This window comes from Rhamphochromis sp. 'chilingali' (genome assembly GCF_963969265.1).
Source record: "Rhamphochromis sp. 'chilingali' genome assembly, chromosome: 2".
NCBI classification, from domain to species: Eukaryota; Metazoa; Chordata; class Actinopteri; order Cichliformes; family Cichlidae; genus Rhamphochromis; species Rhamphochromis sp. 'chilingali'.
Genome location: NC_137930.1, coordinates 47,964,969 through 47,987,205, shown reverse-complemented (window position 1 = coordinate 47,987,205; position 22,237 = coordinate 47,964,969). Strand labels below are relative to the sequence as shown.

General features: G+C 42.2%; 1 protein-coding gene across 6 annotated transcripts in view; it reads right to left on the bottom strand.

Annotated features, from left to right (window-relative positions):
- Window positions 1-670: 670 nt before the first annotated feature.
- LOC308390506 (inositol hexakisphosphate and diphosphoinositol-pentakisphosphate kinase 1-like) overlaps window positions 671-22,237 on the bottom strand; it is a 46,257-nt gene continuing 24,690 nt past the window's right edge. For 2 of the 6 annotated variants that reach the window (XM_080872582.1, XM_080872583.1), the window contains 15 exons: window positions 21,342-21,463; window positions 20,375-20,557; window positions 20,002-20,143; window positions 19,004-19,227; window positions 18,594-18,721; window positions 18,359-18,473; window positions 17,923-18,030; window positions 17,691-17,807; window positions 17,358-17,498; window positions 17,060-17,168; window positions 14,163-14,315; window positions 12,378-12,440; window positions 5,082-5,219; window positions 4,677-4,790; window positions 671-2,682 (listed from right to left, as the gene is read on the bottom strand). In XM_080872582.1, the coding sequence (XP_080728708.1) occupies window positions 2,591-2,682; window positions 4,677-4,790; window positions 5,082-5,219; window positions 12,378-12,440; window positions 14,163-14,315; window positions 17,060-17,168; window positions 17,358-17,498; window positions 17,691-17,807; window positions 17,923-18,030; window positions 18,359-18,473; window positions 18,594-18,721; window positions 19,004-19,227; window positions 20,002-20,143; window positions 20,375-20,557; window positions 21,342-21,463 (1,949 nt within the window). In that variant the 3' untranslated portion in view covers window positions 671-2,590. The remainder of the gene's footprint in view (window positions 2,683-4,676; window positions 4,791-5,081; window positions 5,220-12,377; window positions 12,441-14,162; window positions 14,316-17,059; window positions 17,169-17,357; window positions 17,499-17,690; window positions 17,808-17,922; window positions 18,031-18,358; window positions 18,474-18,593; window positions 18,722-19,003; window positions 19,228-20,001; window positions 20,144-20,374; window positions 20,558-21,341; window positions 21,464-22,237) is intronic. The other 4 variants (XM_080872585.1, XM_080872586.1, XM_080872584.1 and 1 more) reach the window with 3 other exon arrangements.

Sequence of the window (22,237 nt, the reverse complement as noted above, 5' to 3'; positions counted from 1 at the left end):
GACATGTAGTCACTGGCCACTTCATTTGTTCAAATGCTTAACTGTTAATGCAAATAGCTAATCACCTGATCACATGGCATCGACTCAATCCACTTAGCATGCAGCCATGGTCAACACAAGCGGTTGAAGCTCTGATATTGCAAGAGAAGACAAAACTGGACAATAGACTGGGAAAAAAATATGAGTCTTGAAATGGATAAAAGGACAAAATGAGACATAGGAGGGAGAGAAAAAGACTGAAGAAGAGCAGAGACAGATGAGCACAGGAGGTTGGCCAGTTTGTTTATGCAGCACTAACAGACTTGTGTCTGGACTGTGCTCAATAAAACATCACTCTCACACCATCTATTGCAGCAGGTGTGACAACATGATTTGTTGTGCTTGATAACACACTAAACAACACTTTCAGTCTTTATTTTCTCTTTTTATTATTGCCCCTCTCCTTTCCCCGATGTCACAGCCTGACCTGAACCACAGAAGACAGGGCATCACAGACATCTTACACCTTTAAACCTCGTTAAACAGAGCGCGCACACACACACGCACCTCTCTTTGGCTGACATTAAATAACCACATAAATACACAACTACACCAACATCAACTCACAATTACGATAAAAACAGGTTATTAGCCTTCAAAAATCAAAAATCTAGAACTCTTTTACAAGATGGCTAAAATTCAGAAATTCATTCAACAGCAGACGTTTCAAGTTTCGAAGGTCAGTTTTTTTTTCAATTGAACCGCTTTGTAATGAAAAGAGGGACTCCCCCCCTCCCTGCTGTTTATACTTTGTTAAAGCTGACAATGCCGACTGAACACAGTGCCCACAATCAGATTCAGCTTTTCATTTTGTTTACAGGCTTTTGTCAAAGTAATAACATATATTTTGGAATTTCAATTAACTGTAATTATTTTCTGAATTGAAAGTGAACTGACCGTCCAACAGTTCAGTCACAAACTGATGAACCAGTTGCAACCTTTGGATTATACTGCTTTACCTGAGCATGATTAATGAGATGAGAAACAGTCATTTGACATTAAAAACACACCTCAATATATGGTGACAGACTGCAGACACAACTATACTACTGACTTAATCAAGTGGCTTATCCCTGTAACTCTAAAACATCTCAGTAAAAGAATACAGCAGGTTCCTAACATTTGGATTTAATATCACATTATCTGAAGGCACATTTACAGATGCGTCTTTGTTCCTACTTAACAGCTGAAGAACACAGAGCTAAACAGCTTGATCAGGCTGGCATGAGTGAAAAATTATAAAATATACTACTCTTTTTTGTTTAATGCATGAAGTAAAACAAATCATGTGAGCAATAATTTATCAGGCACACTGCAAACTTGCATCTCTGCAGATGCTTTGTATGTTACATTAGAGAGTATTTGGGCTGTGGTTGCTTTGGTTACAGTGTTACAAGCTTTAGATGATGGTTTTCAGTCTGCGGGACACCTGATTTTGTAATCCAGACATTTGATGTGTGAAACAGATATAGGAACATTTTGACATTTTTGGTTAAATTACCCTTCCTTCTTTTCTTGCAACAGGATAGACTTCAGTCATAAACAGGCTTAGAGACGGGTCGGCGACAACTAGGGAAAAATATGTATCCAAAATCCAGTTGGCGATTGGTTGGTGGCTGTTGCAGATCCCATCTGTTGTCTGCACACCTGTCAACAAACAGTCACCAAGCAGCAGTGAAACTGTGAAAAGTGCAAAGCAAACCAGACTCGATTTTCACACCTCTTAGATTCAAACTTGTCCGACATTTTTAGTAGATGAACCTCTGGTATCAGTTTGAGCATCCTGTTTGGTTTTGAGTTATTGACGGAGGTGTTTACAGACAGACTGGCATCTTCCATGCAAACTACACGTGACTGTGGCAAATCTGATAAAAAGGAATCATGAGGACGTTTTACGTCAGTGCTCACTAACTGGTCTCCAAGTCTGTATGACTGAAGCCTTAAATAACATGATTAACTCTCAAATCCAGCAGGTAGTTCAGCCTTTTTAAGGGATGGAAACAGCTAACAGTGGCCTAGATATGAGAGCAGTATTGATAATCTAATTCTTGGTTAGAAAGCAGGCGTGCTGATCTTTGGATGAAATCCACCACAGACTTAAAGTCCGTGGCGCATTTGAACCGGAAATGTCGGCAGTTCAGGTGAGAAAAACAGACTGCTCATGTGTGAGGGGAAAAAACCATCTCCAGAGCAAATAGCAAGCACTGCTCTGATCCAAATTAAACTAAAGGCACAAATGGTCTGAATGTTGGCACAATGGACGGTTCAGGAAAGTGTGAGCGATCTGAGGAGGTGGATCGAGGCGATGAGAGGTCCCACGTATTTTTCTTTATTTCCTCTTTATGGAGAAGAGCAGGCGTGGTGAGGATAGTGCAGTCAGTGGTGGTGCAGTGGGGGTGCAGCAGAAGAATCGCTGTGCACAGTTTGTTTGATCATATTGCGTCTGACATCGTGAATATGAGCAGAAGGCTGAATAACAGCGCAGGAAGTGAAGTCGTTACACCGTGGCCTCCGATTCCCAGAGGTCCTTGTGGTTCTCCAAACAGACGGCCTACTCACTGAAGCTGAAGTTCAGACCAGAAGACTCTGTAATCGGGGATGAGGGGCCCGCACTGGATACAGCACTGGAGGGGATGCTGCCATCTGAACAGAAAACACACACACACACAAGCTCTCTGTAAACACTTGTTTTCCCCCACTGGTACAAACTGTCGATGTTTTAAAAAGTCCATCCATGACGCAACTAATAATCCCATTACTTTCCACCCCGGAGCCCTCGCTTCACTCTGCGAGTCAGGAGCCATGTTATTTGCTGTTGTACATGCGTCACGGGGAAGGACACAAAGTGAACACAAATGAGAGAGCGAGCTGGCACAATAACAGGAAAGCATCATCTGCTCGTCTCTTCATCTCGTTGCCATGGGGAACTTTATGTAAACTGTTACTTTATGTGCTGGGTTTCATAAATTGAGCCACATGAATGTTTATATCAATAATCTGACTAGAATGTAATGAAGATTTGCCGTCAATCACAAATCAGCAAAATCAAGAATAAGGGTTTAAAGTGTTTTACACTAAAGATAGAAGCTGCGGTTAAAAAATGTTCCTGAACAGGTCACAGGGCTGCACTTGTAAACAGCTGCCCTGTAACTACAGCTGATAAGAGAACAGAGTTACACGAGCAGCAGAAGAAGTGCCTCCCCGTCTGTCTGCGCACTGTGTGGTAAATGAGGCTAAATGAGTTCTGTGCAGTTACAGGCACCAGAATCTGGAGCAGCCACCCAAACCGAGTGCACACGTATAACATGTGCATGAATTCAGCTCACCATCTGAGGGAGAAAGGAGAACAATGAGCTGGTTAAAGATGAAGGGGCTGTGATTTTCAGAGTACTTTTTACTTCAGTTTTAAGTGACTGTTGATGCCGCGGTGTAATCTGCTGCACAGTCTGCTGTTATTTATATACTTATAAACAACAACCACACATTTTTTGTTCTAGTTTCTTTATTTGGATATTTTGTTGTTGTTTTTTAAAGTCATAAGCGTGCTATTGTTTACTAGGTCATAAATTGGTTGTTTTTTTTTCCCCCGTTTTTTGTTTTTTAAAGTTTTAATAAGACATCGAGGGATTAAAAAAAAAAAAAGAAAAAAAAAAAGACAACAAATTGCCAAAAATTGCAGTTCCTCCTTCGGCCACTTGAGTCTGTAAATCAGTGTGCTTAGACTCCTGTGTTTTGGTCTCTATAATAATTTTCAGAGCGGCTGTATGGTGGGTGAAAATCTGCATTTTGAAGCATTTCAGTGATATTATATGACAAATATGTGGATTGTTTTGTAGTTAAAACTGGAGCAGACTGGGACAGTCTGTCAGTGCAACTGAGTGAAACTGTGCATTTTTTTCCCTACACACTAATTAGCAGTTCATCTGTGTCTGTGCGATATATCCATGCAGTACCCTGCTAACCAAGCTGGCTGCTTTTGGCTGACTTATCTTGAAACTCCCCCGTCTCATCCACATATGAACGCTTCACAAAAGCATGGCTGACATCTCGATGGCTACATCCACCCCCCCCTGCACAGTCTATGATATTTGTGAATGTGATAAAGTGCTGAGTTTCACCTCTCCAACCTGAGATTCCATCTTCACTGTGGTAACTAGAACCAATTTAGCTGAGCTGCCATTAGCCATTTGCTGATTTATCAGCATTTCTAACAGCCAATAAAAAACAATTTAGAAGAAGAAGAGACGGGACAAACACCCTTCAGCACCAGACAACAAACAGTGAAACCAAGCAGAGCTGGACAGGGTGTAAACATGTACAGAAAAAAACTACACATGATGCACTTTAGGGGAGATCTGTTTGTTTCGTGTGTCTGAAAGAAGAAAAAAAATCATTATATCGGTTGAGCTGTAGCAGTAACCACAGTATTGAAGCATTTAAATCTGTGTGAAACTGTAGTGACGCGACTGAGTTGTTGCGGTCTGTGTTGTCATTTAGACTTTTACACGATAGTAAGGAGGGTAAATATTTAAACATGAAGCCGATACGTTTAAAGAGGTTTCATTCTCTTGAAAAACACTTTGTGCAGTGAAAGCAGGTCAACACACTGATAATGCCATGAAAATCATTGCACTTACGCCACAAAGGCTGGCCAGGCGGTCGAAGAGATGCTTCAGATCCAGAGGAGGAAAGAGGCTGCTGCGGGCTATAGAGAGAAATCTGGCTCTGAGAGGCAAACAAGCCAGAGAGCGCTGGAGCAGAGAGAGAAAAGAAAACACATTAGGATCAGTTTACAAATGTAATTGAAGCTCATTATGCTTCTGAGAAATACTGCTCTCTTCTGCTTTTGGATTCAGAAAGTGTTGTTTTGTTGCTAGACGTGGAAATGGCTTTCAAATTTAACTGCCGACTCTCAGGCTTTATTTAAATGTCTTTATATGAATTAACAGATTAAAAACCAGTGAACTGTGGCCATTTATATTCATGCTCAAGATCTGACGATCAGATTCTATAAAACAAAAATTACACTGAAGCTTTCGCACCTTTCATGGTTTTGGCCTGGACCTCACTGTTGCTCTCACACACCGAGTTGAGAAACTCGTCCACCTGCTTCAGGGAAAGTGAGTTGTGCAGCGTCTCCAGCGGGTAGATGGAAGGCACCATGGAGCATCCTTCAAAGCCTGCAGGACAAAGGGTACAATACAGCTGATCGTGCACTAGCAGGAAGAGCGGTGAGGAAAGTACTGCTCTCTGTGCATTACGGTTCCACGTGATTTGAGTGCCATATTAAGAAAAAAAAAAAAATCTAGCAGTGATTTATATTTGTTACCAGCCACACAAACGTTTGCACACAAGAGCTACAGTCGGCAGCGTGTGACCTCTCACAGCAGCTGACTGGCTGTAGCTACACAACACAAGCAAGCCAGATATAATGCAAACACAAATAACCAATTCCTGAGTTAGTGAGACCACAAGAACAAAAATAATATTTTTGTCTTGTTTCTAACATGGTTACAGAGCACTCTGCTTAAAATGACAAGAAAACACACTCGTTACATGTTGCTGCTGATACATGAAGTGATTATAGTAGAGCTCACTTGTGTGTTAACAGGATATGATATGCTTGTTGATTTAAAGATAAGAAAAAATACCGTTCTGTGTTTGTATATGTAATAAGTAGGTGAGGACTACAGAGATTCTTGTGTTTAAGATGTCAGTACTCGAGGTCAACTTCATTTCTAAGCTGATGCTGTAAATGGTATTTCCTTCAGGTGAAGTGTGTGATATAAAGCAAAAATTAATATTAGTTACAGACGAGGTTCTGAAACCACAAAGAAGAAAATAAAATTCTGGGGAGATGTGGCATAACATTATGAGCATTGCCAGGTGCAGTGAAAAACACTGATTTCATCATGGCACCTGTTTGGGGGGGGGGGGGGGGGGGGGGGGGGGGGGGAGATACATTAGAGAGCGAAGTGAACCTTTTGCCCTCAAAGTTGATGTTGCAAGCAGGAAGAAATGACAAATGTAAGGATTGGAGTGAGTTTGGTGCTTGTCAGAGCATCTGCAAAACTGCAGCTATTGTGGGGCGGTCCTGATCTGCAGTGCTCGGTACAGTGGTGAATAAGCGACAGTGTCATGGTCAGCTAAGACTCACTCACGCATGTGAGGAGTAAAGGCTGGCCTGTGTGGTCTGATCCAACAGACGAGTAAGTGCAGCTCAGACGGCTGAAAAAAGTTCATGCTGGTTCTGATGTAAAGGTGTACACAGAGCATCACAGTTTGTTGCGTATGTGGCTGCATAGCAGCAGAGCAGTCAGTGTGTCCATGCTGACCTGGGCATCAGAACTGGACCATGGAGGAATGGAAGGTCTGATCTGATGAATTGTGTTTTCTTTTACGTCACGTGGATGGTCAGGTGCATGTGAGGCATTTACCTGGGGAACACCTGGCAAGCCAGCTGAGGCAGTGTGATGCTTCGGATAATATTCTGGTGGGAAACCTTGACCTTGATGTGGATGTTACTTTGACACGTACCACCTACCCAAGCAATATTGCAGACCATGTACACCCTTTCATTGAACAGTATTACCCGCTGGCCTCTTTCAGCAGGATAATACGCCCGGCCACAAAGCAAAAATGCTTCAGGAATAGTTTGAGGAGCACAACAATAAGTTTGAGGTGTTGACTTGGCCTCCAAATTCCCCAGATCTAAAAGCAATCCTGGTGCTACAATACGAGTCCATGCCTCGACGGGTCGGTGCTGTTTTGGCAGCAAAAGGGAGGGAAAATAAAATATGAAGCAGGTGGTTATAATGTTATGCCTGTATTGTATAAATTTATTAATTAATTAAATTGTTAAATAGGACCGGTACAAATGTTCAGTCTATTTCCCCTCCTGTTTCCTGAGCCGGTTGGGTTGGATCACCAACATAGATTTGATGATGAGCTGCAGCACAAGTTGTAATGAACTGTGAACCACACATAAAAGATTAATTTTCTTCGAGGTTTGTTAATGGTGCGGAAATATTCGTGTTACGACAATGAAGAGGAAATGAACAGGAAAAACTGTATTCTTTTAAAAAAAAAAAAATCAATTAATAATTTTTTTTTTTCATTTTATTAGAAGATTCGTCATATGTAAAATTGCATTACATATACTTTTATGTTCTATAAAATTTATATCTGTATTCATAATTACATTTCTATATTTTGCTTGCTTTTGTTGGTCGGGACAAAAAACCAACCCCCCCCCCCCCCCCCCTCAAAAAAAAAGAAAACAAAACATCTACATCTTGTGAAATACAACTTTTAAACACTAAAGTGCAATGGCAAGAAGGTGACTTTCACACATGCAGGAAACAGTCCATCAGCATTCACAGTAGCCCAACAGAGAACATGAAGCTCTATGATGACAGTAAGGAATAGATGGAGGTTGAAGTGCTGCTTCCACCTTTATCCATCTACCCAGACAGCATGCTGGCCATCCTTGCCTTCATCATGAATAATGTGCAACAACCATGAATGTGTGCACGGCTATTACCTAAAACAACTTATTCAATTCAAGCGGAACGAAATGCTTAATGGAGAGGAACCTTTCAAGGCCTCAAGGGGCCAAGATATCAATTTATAATTAGTTGACTTGCTTGTTGTTAATGTTTCTCATGGGATTGTGTGCACTTTCAAGAGTTAAGAACATTATACAACCTGTTGCTTCTGCTTTTTAATCTAAAGCTTAGAAGAAGAACAGGAATGGCAGGATACGACAAAGACCTTCAGGCCTTCCATTGACTAATCAAAAAATCTTTTCCTTACCCGATACAGCCTTGAGCAGCTTTATTCATTTGACAAAACAAAGACTAATGTGGAATCTGAAAACAGCTTCCTGCCAAAGATGTGATGACAGCAGAAAAATTATTCTACCGTTTAAAGTGATATTACAAAGCCTCAGGAGGAAATGTTTTGCCAGTTCAGACAAGTTCCATGCTACAGTATTTCTCCTTCTGTCTTTAGTGTACTGTGTAATAGAGCAGGCGTTATATAAAAACACATTAGTTGGCTTTTATCATCTTTCCCTCCTCATCGCTGCTGCAGTGCGTTCACATGGACTTTACAATTCAGCTCACACAGTAGATGCAGTGAGAGGAGAGAAAAAAAGCCCACTGATCCTTCACTGCACTATTCACTCTCCACAAAGGCAGACATAAACATACGAGGCAGGGAACGAATGCAGATAAAGACGGCACAAGTCATAACAGACGGTCATCTCTGCTGAGTGCAGGCAAGCTGTGTTAAGCTGACAATGTGCCAGGACCTGCTCCACAAACACTTTACGCGATCGACAGTTAACGGACAGGCCGCCACTTAATTAGCCAATTAAAATTAGCCAATAGATGATGACCCAGATCTTTCAGACAGACACTGAAATATCTCCAACCCAGCCAAGGGATATTTTGTTATTTTGAGGAAGACACTGTGGAGATTCAGTTGTTACTTCCCAGTGCAAAGGCCAAATTAGCGCCATCAATATCCGACACGCATTTCCACACAGACCTCATTCCTGAACAAAAGCCCAGCTGTAAAGGCTTCCTTTTCCTGCACCCACTGCTCAGGATGGAACATGCACACAATGCAATTAGGCAGGCCTCTAACCATCGCATAAAAGAGTCTGGTTCACCAGACTGAACCGCATGCATGTAGATCCATTAGTCGTCCTTTTTGCAGATGTATTATTTGTTATAATTTGAGATTATGGTTAAAAATGAATTGCTATGTTCTACCAATTCCACAAGTGAGCTATAAATGTCCAATCATATGCAAAGACTTAAAGACACAGTGAAATTAAAGAATACACTCAAAGTGTCTTATCAGGTCCTAATTGTTCAGTTACTTATTGGTCCTTTCAAAATAAATAAAATCTATACGCATCACATTTCATATGGATTGAACCTTTTTCTCACTCCTTGTCATAGTATTCTCCCCTTTTTGGACGCAGAAAGAATGAAACTACAATAATGCTAACAGTCTCTACAGCTCCTTAGTCCATGAGAATTTCTCAGTGCTCACATCAAATCAGAACCATCTTATAAAGATGTGAGAACTCAAATGTCCCTTGAACTGAGTCACATAAACGCATCTTAATCTGCCAGATGCCTGGTACAAAGCTGTGTGATGTGGGATTATAATGATGTGAAAACCGAGCAGCTAACAGGGTGGAGAATTCAGAGGGACGCCATCCGTGTATTCCCAGCCGTGTGGATGCAGCTCGTCCATTTCCTTCTGTGCCATTCATAAGAAAGGACAACATTCTGGTTGAGTTGGAAATTATAGTTGTTTTTACAGATGAACCCAAGACAGTGTTACAAGTGTTCAGGTCAGAAAGTTGTCCTTCCTCACGCCTCTCAAACTTCAGGCCTAATTATTCTCCTAAGAATACTCCGTCTGGGTGAAGCATTCAGGACACATGCCTCAGCCTTGCTTGACTGGAATTATCTGGGCAATTACCTCCACTAATGTCACGAGTGGACATTACATGGACATTCAGCTGGGAAGCTGGAAACTTAATGACCTTTAGATGTCCATTAGATTTCCCCCCCCCGGTTCACCTCTGTCAGGTGACACCTAAAAAACGTTGAGAGCCGCAGTGCTCGAGTGAAAGCTAAGTTGCTTTAATAGTTTCACTGTGTCTTTAAATAAGCAGAGGAATACAGCGTTTGCATCTTTGGGCAGATGTGCAAAATGAGAATGTTTATAGTCGGACAATAAATGGAGCATGAGGCAGGGCTATAGATATCATTAACAGGCAGACCTAGGAGGGAAAATGAACGCACAGGCTGCAAGAAAAATAAAAGCAATGAGCCACAACAGATGCTAAGCTGAACTGGCACTGGCAGCATCCCCCTTCTCCCAGCACCGACTGGCTAGGACGAAAGTGAGGAAGAGGAGGCAGCACCAAGTATTTTCAGGGACTGCAGCGGCTGACCGTAGTGAGACTCTGGGAGCTCCTGACTAGACACCAGCTCAGTCTTGAAGAGGCGGAAGTGGTAGGGGCAGTGACGCAGGTGGTGGGCCATGGCCCCATCCACAGCCACAGGGGCAAACCCCAGCAGGGCTGTCTCAGCAGGGAGCCACTCCAGCAGCTGGGTTACGTGAGGCACGTCCGAGGGCTCTGAGGGGATGAGAGGCAGAGCAGGGAGAGAAGAGTAGAACTGGAAAGTGCAGCGGAGCGGGAGCAGAAACGGGAGGAGCTGAAAAGCAGTGCGGCCGGAGGGCATTCGATCGATTGTAGGCTGCAACGGACAAAAACCTCACGGCTCAAACAGAAAAAAAAAAAAAACAGACTCAGTCCCACCTTTCCATTTCAAAGAAATCAAATGCAAAGCAGATAGCCTGAGGTGAAATAGAGACGTCAGGGGGGGAAACGAATGAATAAAAACACACCTGAGATCTGCTCCACGTAATCTGAATGAAAGGCTTTTTCAGTCAATCAGTGCTCAAACATCAGTGACCCCCAGGGCTATTTTTCAAGAAACTGTATGTGTGGCAACAGAACTGCAATGTGACAAGAGAAGTCGTATTTTAGATTTGTAGCATGAAGGCGTGACTTTCTGACAGATTTCTATCACTAGCTCTGCAAATTGGGCAACTGCCCCAGGGCTCAGAACACTCAGGGGTGGGGTTGGTTCAAAGGTTCGGTGTTCACTGTGTGGCAGGCGGCTAATGGTGACTCATTCCTAACTTGTTTGTATGCACCACTCAATCCCATCATCAGAAAGCAGCATGAGCTTTCAATCGGCAATAAAAGACCAGACATTTGCATATTTACAAATGGAACAGTTAACAGGACACCACAGACCCTCAAACATGTGTCTGTGTGAACCTGATGAATGCAAGTTCATTACTGACCCATTCTTCAGCGTTTTTGCCCGACATCGCTCCTCGGCTGGTTAATCCCACCTGGCTTTCACATCAAAACGACCAAATGAGAACAATTTCACCTCTAGTGCCATTTGAGTGACCAAGCAAATGAGAATATGTGTAAAGCACACGTTACTTTATCTACAATATTTTACCCATCAACATGGTTATGATTCAGAAAAAAACCCCACAGCTGTGATTGCCCTTTTCTCCGCTTTGCATCATAACAACAGATAATTCATCATTGATAAAGTGAGGAATGTCCTTAGTTAAATAATAATATATATAACAAACAGCAGCTTGATGAGCAGGTGGCTGTTCAAAACTGAACTTGGACAATTGTAAATAAAATATAAGAATAATATTTATTGAAAGCAAATACCTGTAACAAAGCAGATCACACCAATGTTAGTGGATGTAAGGAAAACTGTCACTTTTTAAATGGATCATCAGCGCCTATTATTATAAATCAAAATGTGACTACAGGAGAGAAGCAAGAGAGCAAACTGGAGGGAAAGGCCCATGACTGTGGCTCCAGCTGTCTTTAAAAAAATAAATAAATAAACACGTTTCAACATATGAGATTTGTGAATTCCACCAACTCTTCAGCCACTCTGAACCAACATGTGAGACCAGCCTGTGGATCAGCTGACATCAATTCTGCTGACATACAGCCAGCACTAATCAAACTGCCAACATGTGATCAGCTGTCTCTGAGCTTTTCATATAAAACCCCAAATACCGTAAAAGGCCCAAATATGGAAACAGTAAAGCAGCAACGTGTACATCAACTACTACACACCGGAGGAGCCAGGTATTGAACCACAGGCCCCCTGATTAACAGATGCTCTTCCTAAAATGGGTTGGTCCAGATTTTATTTAGTATGTGTGTGGTCAGTACACTATGACATCACTGTAAGTATGTGTGTGGTTAAACTGGGGTTAAACTAAAACAAGAGAAACACCTATTTAAAGTTTTATTTGGCATTTATAGCAAAAACCCAGACATTTATCAAATAAATTATTTTAGAATCAACAGTGCATATGCCAGTGAGGATTTTTTAATTTTTTTTATGTGCATTGATTATCTACCCGTGGAGATATATCTAAGGAACACGATATATTCCACATAGCTAACCATCCTGTGAACAGCAGGATTGGAGATGAAAACACTTGCAGGCAGAGCAGGTGATGTTAGAGGTGAAGGGCTGACAACATAAGTAAAAACAAAACAAAACCCAAACACCGAAGGTGTGCGCTGGAAGAGAAACAAAAAAACCCTAAAAATCTGAGATGATGTAAGTAATGTAGCCACACGTCACACCTCCCAAAACAGAAAACATAGAAAATGTTTTCCCACAAAACCGTCATGCAAGATAAGAGGAGAACTGGAGGAGTGTCGAAAAAAAAGGCAGACATACCATTAGTCGGATGCCTGGCATACGACACAGAAAATCTCTTTACTGCCGGCATAGACAACAGCTCTGAGGAGATAAGAAAGGTAACTGGCATTACTGGGGCAGCTGGGATCTGAGTCTGCTTGTGAGTCTGTGTGTTTGAACACAAAGGGGGGAAAAGGAAAAAGAAAAAAAGAAAAAAAAGAAGGAGAAAACCGATTAGCAGAGTTGGCCTGTCGATTCATCAGTGTCTGTCTGCCAACAGATCTGTGTGAAAAGGAGGGTCATCTTTGAATGAACAGAGTGGAGACTGAGTGCTAAGGCTGCTGTGGAGTGGGTGGAGTAAACAACGGACGTAAGAAGTGTGCTGATCTAAATGTCACCGACAGGAACACATCTCCTTTTTCCTCCAGCCTGACTACTACTGGCTGTTGATCACATTCAATGTGTTGGTGTAACGTAGTTTTTACTAACGCAGTAACGCTGCAGACTGGGAAAAATAAAACAGAAAAAAAAAACTGAGCTGACAGGTGAAATAAAGCTCTGTAGAGCGTATGCATGTAATATACGGTTTACGAAAGAAGAAAACCCACTTTTATGTCAGGTAAGAATCCATTAGGTCATTTTTGGTATTGCAGAAAGCTGTAAAATAAAGGTTGGGAACCGCCTCTCTGAAATGCACTTACCACTGACACTGCAGGCCATCTTCAGATCTGAAGTGTGCACTTCCTTTCACCTTCCCAGCAATAAACCCATCTCTTGTTGCCCTGTTCTTTTTTTCTTTAAACGAACTGGACTGACGTCAGGTCCAGACCCCGACCTGTCTCTCAGACAGCAGCCCATAGGCCTGATGCAACAGAGCTGAGAAAGTAAAGCATCTGCCAGTGTGTAGCTCAGCAGTCAGAGTGACACCAAGTGGATGAACTGACCGGCTCAGTTTGCTGTGTTTAAAAAGCTGTAGTAGAGGGAAAACAAATCCCTGCAGTTCGGATCCATATGCATAAATACACCTAATAGGAAAATGATGACGTCACCTGTAGATGAGTCACATGCATATTTGGGACGCACTAAACAAATTTGTGCGATTAACCAGCTGCAACCATGAGAAATCTATCCACTCCAGATGTTTGTGGTAATTAAACCTGTTGCAAGGACCCCTGGTGGCTGTGGAAGCAGCTTTCTTTCACTTACCATTACCGCCATTACCAGACTCAGGGAAAAGGGATTATTTTAAGGTGGATTACTGGGTCTTATATCTGTTCCAAATAACAGGCTGAGTTTCTTAATGTAAGGATTACCGTAAATTGTGATTAATATGAAAAAATAAAAAGCCAGGCTTTTGGCTTACAGACACACTACTTCACTTTACGAAGGATTGTGAAATAAAGAGGATATGTTAACACAACATGCACAGAGAGACAAAACACTTGAGTCCGAGAGGAGAGCGGGTTGATCGGTTAGCGGTCAAGTTGATGTGGAAAAGTATTAATTGTATTCCAGCCTGTATGCTCAGCATTTACTACACAGCCAATCCCTCTGCTGTCAAATCAGTGCCCTTGCTGCCCATTCTTGCGGGGCAAAAATCATTAGGAGAAACGATGCAATATATTACAGCTGCTGATTTGTTTTGATCTGAAGGGAAAAAAAAATGTCCCCAAAAATCAATAAGATGAATTTAGGAGCAAAAAACACAAAGTAGGAAAGAAAAAAAACAAGACTTTTCAAAGCCAGGAAAAAAAAAGCTTTTCAAATGGATACAGATGAAAAGACCAGCTCCATGCGAGAGGACAGAGAGCGTGGTGAACGTACCAAACATGCCACTCTTGCACGGCAAACTGCCGGGGGACAGAGGAGGCTTCGGGTGGTGGTGACGGTGGTGTGTGCGGACGTAGTCCCGAAGGTTGGGGGCGCTACAGGACACCCCGAGGGCTGAGGCACTGAAGAGGCCAGAGCAGAGCGAGCCTGTGTGGAGGAGCCGTGGGAGTGCGGGGGGGAAGAGGTGAAGGGATGGGTGAAGTGGACATGTGAAGGGTGAGAATTTTTTTTATATATATTTTTTAATTACACACTAAATGGTGTGGCCCAAGAGTGTGTTTGTGCTTTGGGAAAAATGAGTTTACCTGTATGAACACCCTGCAAACAGATATTTATTATATAGATTTGATAAAGTTTATAATAGAAGGAAAATACCTAGATGACACGCAAGCTTTAAGGTTTTTCAGAACAGTGACTCAGTGTGTAAGACCCTTGTGTGAGTGATGTGTGCACATGCACAGAACATGTGGGTTTCCTATACGTCACAATAGCATATCAAGCAGGCCGAGAGTGGAAATGAGTTTTAGACTTGCTGTACACGAATAAAACAAACTAATCCTCATATTCGTAGGACAAATTCAATGTCCAAAGACTTTAAATGAATATTTTATTTAAATATTTGAAACACCAACTAAGCGTTGTGTTAACGCTTAGTTGGAGAACTGTGACCTCAGCAACGCAGCACACAACAAACTGAATGGCTCCACTCAGAGAGGGTTTAAAACATTAGTGTAACGTGGACATAAAGCCAACTGCTGCTTTCAAACGTGATAATTAAGCACCGAGCAGCACGACGATCGGTGCATTATACAGAAAGGGGCACGTTAACCTACTGTAGCGATGTGACATTTAAAACAATAAGGATTTTTAAAGGACCATCACTCATTCCCTGGTGATATCCAGCAGTAAGAAGTGACGCAGGTTGATGTACGCTAGTCTTTGAAAGCTTTCGATCTCTTGTTTTTTTCCACACCACGACTCCACTCTCTGCTCACATTGTTGGTTTTATGGTTTTCTCCACACGTCTTTATTTAGATGGAAGCATGTCATGCTTGTAAGTGTCACCATGTTAGCAGGTTGTTGGATGTTGCATGTCCTTCAAAAGTCCCTTTATTTAGGCTGAGGTTAAACTACATTCATGGACCCAGAGTGGTCTGATTTGGAACAATTTAAAGAGGTCAAAGGGACCTACACTGATATCTTACTTTATGTATGGGACCAAAAATGTTTTGTTATAAGACTAATAATATTTAGAGTAGATTTTTAAGAATTTGTGAGGGCAGTTTTCTCTAGTTGAAGGAGGAACATGTAACTTATTTATATAGGGACAACTAATGTTAATGAAGACGCTTTTCTTTTAAATCACAGATGTATTCTTTAGCAGGACAACCTGATATCTGGAGTGGTTACAACAGCGCAACATGTCAAATACTTGTAATATTATCATCTGCGTTTGTTTCAACTGTGTGAGCTTACAGCAAATTCAGTTTCTGGCAATATAATAACACTTCTTCTGTTCTGACATCTTTTGATGCTAATGTTGCACAATTAAGGCCTTTACGCACAGAGCGCATTGTAAAAAAACAACAACATGAAATTCAGTTACAAATTTTGGGGATGCCAACTTGGTGAGAAAAGGAAGAAATTGAGATTGTGGATTCATCCATTTCTCACAACAAGGCAACAGCACGGGAAATTTGTATAATTCAATACTGTCTTGAGTTTTGAACTTCGAGCACACATTTGTCAAATGCAGCTAAATGCATTGGTCAGATCTGATTATTCACATGTGAAGATTTGAAGAAAGAAAAAAAAAAAAAAAAATCAAACTTCATCCGAAAAAACAAATGCAGCAAACTGGTCTCGTGAATAGTTAAGAATAGGTGTATACTCAAAGGTGACCTGTTACTGTATGCTCAGTTCCAACCTTTTTACCCCACAGCTGCATACGGCGGACGGGGTTTTGGCTTAATCCTGCTGGGCAGGCATCGCCGTAGGATTTTGAAATTAATACCACAGCTGTGTCTACCAGGAGGCTGAGGGGTAGAACTGGTGGTCACCGGTATTTTTATTCTTGGCCTCTACTAGAGATGCTTTGTATAATTCACTGTTAAAAAAAATAATTTATCTTATACTGGTCCTTGGTCCAGCTCCTCAGTTCATCCACTGTTTTAAACAAAAAAGTTTTGGTTTAGTTTAGTTTTTGTTTTTTTTGCTCCCTTCTCCTTCCCTTTCAGCCAGGCTTCTTCTGATTGGCTGCTATTCACAAACACCTGAACTTTGGATTATCAGCACATATGCTGACCACATTATTTGGAGCAGGGATTTGAGTTATTGAGTCTCTGAGTCTCCAAGTCACTATATGACAATATTAATAATCTTTACTAATTATATTAGTTTATGTTAGTCAAGTCAATATCAGTTATAGTGACATTAAACAAAGAAAAGGCAAACATTAGTAACTAGAGAGTCGGGTTTTGTTTGACTATGAAGGTATTAGCATGTTCACCGTGTTGTCACCTTATCACCTAGAGAGGAGAGGAACACGTCTTTGATCACCATATGACGCAGTGTTCCTGCAGTTGGCTGTGAACATGACTCTTCCCCGCTGACCTCTGGCCAGCATAGTTTGGATTCTGATCCTGTTCGGCTGCCGCTAAGCTAAACTAAGCTGGGGTGGACGCTATGTGAAAGAAACGAGGGACAGACTGAAAGTGAAATGGAAAAGTGGGAGGGTGAAGGGGGTAAAAAAGTCACAGCTGCAGCTCGTGATGAAGAGGAGGCGCAGTGATGACGGCTGGAAATGAATGAGCGGTGAGGCCATGAACGCAGATATGAACACAGCGAAAACACACATTCTCCCACACTTGCTCCAAAAATTAGATCCCTACCTAAGCCACTGGCTGGTTTGATCTCAGGAGACTGGCGTGAGCAGGATATGAAGAGTCGATGGGATGTGCAGCCTTTGGCGGAATGAGTGGGGGAGGTTTCAGAGAGGACCTGAGTGGGGCCAAAGAGACCAGGGATTAATACTGATATCCTCAACATATTATTCAGGGACCTGATGTTTAATGGTTGCTTCAAGAGCATCATCGCACTTTTAAAATGACAGGCAAAAGTGTCAGAAGAGCTAGTTCACACCCAGACCGCATTTTGTCATTTTAACACTGAACTCTGGCAGTCTGGTACCTCCATGGAGCCAGTCTTGCGGTTCCGAATCATGGGAGACCTTCGCTGAATGTTGATTGGATCAGAGACTTGAAGTGCCTGGTCCGGCTCATCCTGAGAAAGGTCCTCCAGACTGCCCTGATTAGGCTTCTTGTCTTCATTCTAATTGGTCAGAGAAGAAAGAAGTGACTGACATCTCTGATCAACAAAACACACCTGATGTCGACACACAACTACAAGGGAGATTTTTATTTTTTAAAACCTTAAATGGCCTCTTGTCTGGTTTGAAACTGAAATTTTTCACATTTTTAGACAATTTTCAACCAGCAATATGAGTGCGGTATGGTCACACACCTCTGAGGAGGCCGGCCGGAAGCCGAATCCAAGAGGAATAGTCTCTTCATCTTCACATCCTTTTACTCCTGGACTGAAGTGAAGCTCCACATGGAAGCGCTCCTCTGAGGAGGGGTCCTGCTCAGCACACAGACACAAATATACAAAGGAGGCTGCATAAAGGAGCCTGCAATCCTGCAAAGGAAGCTGCAGTTTGGAGGAGGAGGTATGCGTTTCATTTCATCCTGCCCACCTTGTTGTTGTCTTCGTACAGCATGATGACTATCTGTGTCATATAGTTGAGTTCAGTCACAGCGCTCAGGTAGTCCATTGCTTGCTTCCACTGCTGGTCCTTCTCCTCCTGATGTGCAAAGACAAGCAGATGTAAAATTAAAGCCAATGAGTGAAACACCACAGATCTGTGAAAATTCATGCAAGGGCAAGGTAAGCATCAGTTCTACAGTCCAATTTAGACATAAGCGTTCTATTAACTTAGAACTACAGTTCAGCTTAGTTTTATTAGAACAAGTCACTGAAGTCATCTTCAAAAAGCCTTCTGTCTTGGAAGGAATACCCTCTGCAATAAGTGCAACGCTACAAAAGCTCTGTTCTGGCAATTCGCCCTCTGAATGTGCACATGCACACCTGCAGAAAATCAAAAAGTCAAAGGTGACAAAACCACTGCATACATTCAGCAGGCCTCCGTAGCGGAAGATGCTGAGCAGGGAGTGAACGTGGCTCTCACTCGTGAAGTAGAGGCGTGTGCGGACGTGACGCCCAGGAGACATGACACCCCGAGAATACCTGAACACCAGGGCGGAGGAAGAGACACAAGTGAGTAACACAACACCTGTAATACTTGTTAATACATGTATGCATGTGGCTTATAAACATGTGCGCTTCAGTAGTGTTCTGTATTCTCACAGAGGGTGCAACTTGTTGACAGCCTCGTCCTCATGGGTCCTTTGCAGGTCCAGTTGGATTTTCTTCATCAGGGGAACACAATAAGCCTGGGCGATGTCCAATTTCTCTGCTCTGTTGATGCCATACTCCTGATGTCAATGAACAAGGGGGCAATCCATTAAAATACCATGTTTTTGCATGTTATTTGTGACAAGTCACTTTAATTCAGAAGACATGTTAATGAATAGAGGGTTGATTTGAACCTTGCTCTCGCTGGTAAGGTTTTCTGACTAAAGCATGACATTTTAAATGCGCCATTGGAATAATGTTGCTACATCACTCATTACTAATGCCAAATTTGTGCAAAATTTAAAAATAAGTGCTGGGCAGCACTTGGAAAAAATGCAATTAAAGACACTGATGTGATTTACCTGTGGTATGACTATATCAGCCAGAGCACGGGACAGTCTGAAAAGTTCCCGCGTGTCCTCCAGGTCAAGAGAGGCATTATGCTGAAGGTCATATTTGATGCAGTCGTAGATATCTGGGATCTTGCTGATGTCGTAGCGCCCATTCTTCATGCGGAAGTCTCTCTCCAGCTTAGACCAGCGCTGTAGCATCAACTCCAACGTCTCGCTGTGGTAAAGCTGTAGGTCTGGAGAGAAAAAAAAAAAATTTAAAATACAGCGACTAATTTTATCATTGTCGTAAAAAAACCCCTAACTATAAAAGATTTTTAAAAAGGTTCTTGAATATTAATTCTCCAGCTTTCTGAAGGTTTTCACACATTTCTGCTTGGGACATTGACATTCTACAGCCACCTGCACAACAGGGTGGAGGCTCTGTCATGGCTCTGGATTTCAGGCACTGGTGTCAGAGATCTTGTTGAAATCATGAATACAGAAAAAACACCCTCAGATTTTTATTAATGCAAAACCACACGGAAAGCATTTTATTTGCAACGGCTTCACTTTTCAGCATGAAACCATGGGAATCACACTGCCGATGTAAGAAGGCAGTGTAAGAAGCATAACTGGATAGAAAAAAACAAAAAACAAAAACACACTATTGAGCAGGGCGGGATCATCTTATCAGAGAACAGAACAAAAAGCAGCCAACATCCAAAAAAGAGCTTTGAATGTCCTTGAAGAAGCCTGGAGAACTATTCCTGAAGACTTCTTAAAGAAATGACAAGAAAGCTGGCTAACCTCATGTTTCAATAAATAACTCCACATGGTTCCAATTTTCCTACCAGAATATAAAGAAATGAGGGGTGGATCAATTTTGAACTCCATATATACACACTACAGTTACAAGCTTTTCTGCATCAGTCTTATTCATACATAACACCTGATGACTAAAATAAATACTGAGGGTTTAAAGACAGTAAAACATTTTAAAAGGCAGCCTTTCTGCAGGTTCTCAGTACCTGCAGACTTGGGGTCCTCCAGTCTCTTTCGGATCTGCGATGTAAGGCTCTGGATGAGGGCATACACCTTGTCACAGGTTTTGACTGGATTCTCTATGACCTTCATGGAGTTCACCAGTGACGGACTGCCAGTCGGAGCCAACTGGGACACGATAGAAGCAGAAGTAAATAGATAACATGTTCTGCCAAACACGACGCATGAGATTATGCCAGAAAAGACGGTCAATATATGTATGAGCAGTTGCAAAATTCTTTGGATAATCCAAATCTTATCTGGATTTAACTGTTTAAACTAACTGGAGACTTTACTTGCAAACAAGAAATTGCCTCATACAGCTTATCACTAACTGAGCAATTCCATGTGTGACAACACCTTTTGGTAGTCCTGCTCTGTAAAGTCCTGGTCCTTTTGCATGATCTCATGCAGCCTGGCTTTCACTTTCTGCTGGCAGTCAGTCAGAGAATCGCTGTCACTGTCCAGCAGTCCGTTCATGTTGGCACTCTTTACCATTTGAACCAGGATGGGCGTGAGCTCCCCTTCTAGAGCCAGAAGACCCTGCAGACATGCATCAGATTTGAAATGGTTAAAAAATTACATAAATATGTGAGGGTTAAGTCGTGACGAGTAACCCGAAGCAAACAAGGTAGATGAGTCCATTCTCATCACTACGCTTGTCTTGTCATTCATAACCTTAACTAAATGGTAAATGGCCTGTATTTATATAGCGCTTTACTAGTCCCCATGGACCCCAAAGCGCTTTACATATCCAGTCATCCACCCATTCACACACACATTCACACACTGGTGATGGCAAGCTACATTGTAGCCACAGCCACCCTGGGGTGCACTGACAGAGGCGAGGCTGCCGGACACTGGCGCCACCGGGCCCTCTGACAACCACCAGTAGGCAACGGGTGAAGTGTCTCGCCCAAGGACACAACGACCGAGACTGTCCGAGCTGGGGCTCAAACCAGCAACCTTCCGATTACAAGGCGAACTCCCAACTCTTGAGCCACGATCACCCCTAACTAATGTTGTTTCTATTTTTGGGATAAATTCTCAACCTGTCTCAAACTCTTCAAACAGACCATTCCTCTGCAGATGATCAGTTAGCCGTTTTACAGCCATCACACTTCTGTGTTTAATATTGAGCAGTGGGAACATAAATTCCACACTGGCCAGGAAAGCAAGCCAAGCGGCTCCAATTTATGGCAAACAAGTGGGTCTTGTTCATGCAAAGCTGCTTTAAATGCTCTCCTCAAGCTCCATCAGAATCGCTTAAGTACTAAAGTAACATTTATATGAAGAGTTTAGTCTTCCAATACAGTGACATAGTTACCTTGGCAAAAGCAGCAGCCGTCATCTGCACCCTTCCTTCGTCAGAGGCGTAGATCTTCAGGTCATGGCGGTAAGTGCTGTGCAGGCGCAGGAGGCCACAGCCAGGAAACCCGGCATAGTCACCTGTAGAATTGAACACAGAGTGGAGCGCCACAGTTAACTGGCATGATTACAGCACTCAGATGTACAGTACAACACATTTTTTCCCTTTCCTTTTCTTTTTTAAAGAAACGACTGAGTCGGTGAGGTAGTTGAAAGAATAGAGAAAAACAAATTTTAGTTTTGATTGTACCCAATAGTAGCAAAGATTTCCATCAAATATTGCACAACGGGCCAGTACAGCACATGTGCGAGTGCAACATCACTTTCAGTTCAAATGCATCGGCTTGTCAGATTTTAATAGGGTTCGTTTCACTTAAATGTGAACTTAAATGTTGTTGTTTAAGCTGAATATAAAATGAAGTGAAAGTGAAGTGAACTGAAGTTTTAGTGGTCTCCCCAAAATTTGTGACAATAACTCCCCTGCAGATGAGATTAAATATCCTAGATTACCTCTCTTTGAAAACAGACCAAGTCTTTTAACATTCCCAGTATGCCATGTTAATGTAGGGGGTGGATGCAAACTAACGCTACAGATCAAATCACACTGATGCTTCATGCATTTCTCTTCTGCAGGTAGCCTGACACTGCATCGCCATGCCTCATTTGACAGAGATCAGCAAATCTGGGACGTGATGAAGACATATCCCTGTTTAAAGCTTAACACAGGCCAAAATAGATTTTTATCAAACAACATCTCAACAACTCGTGAAAAAAAATGCAGTAGGATTAGTGTGAGATGATGCGCGTTAGCTTTGAAAAAGAAAAGCTCCAGTCACTTTAGCTGCCCACATATGT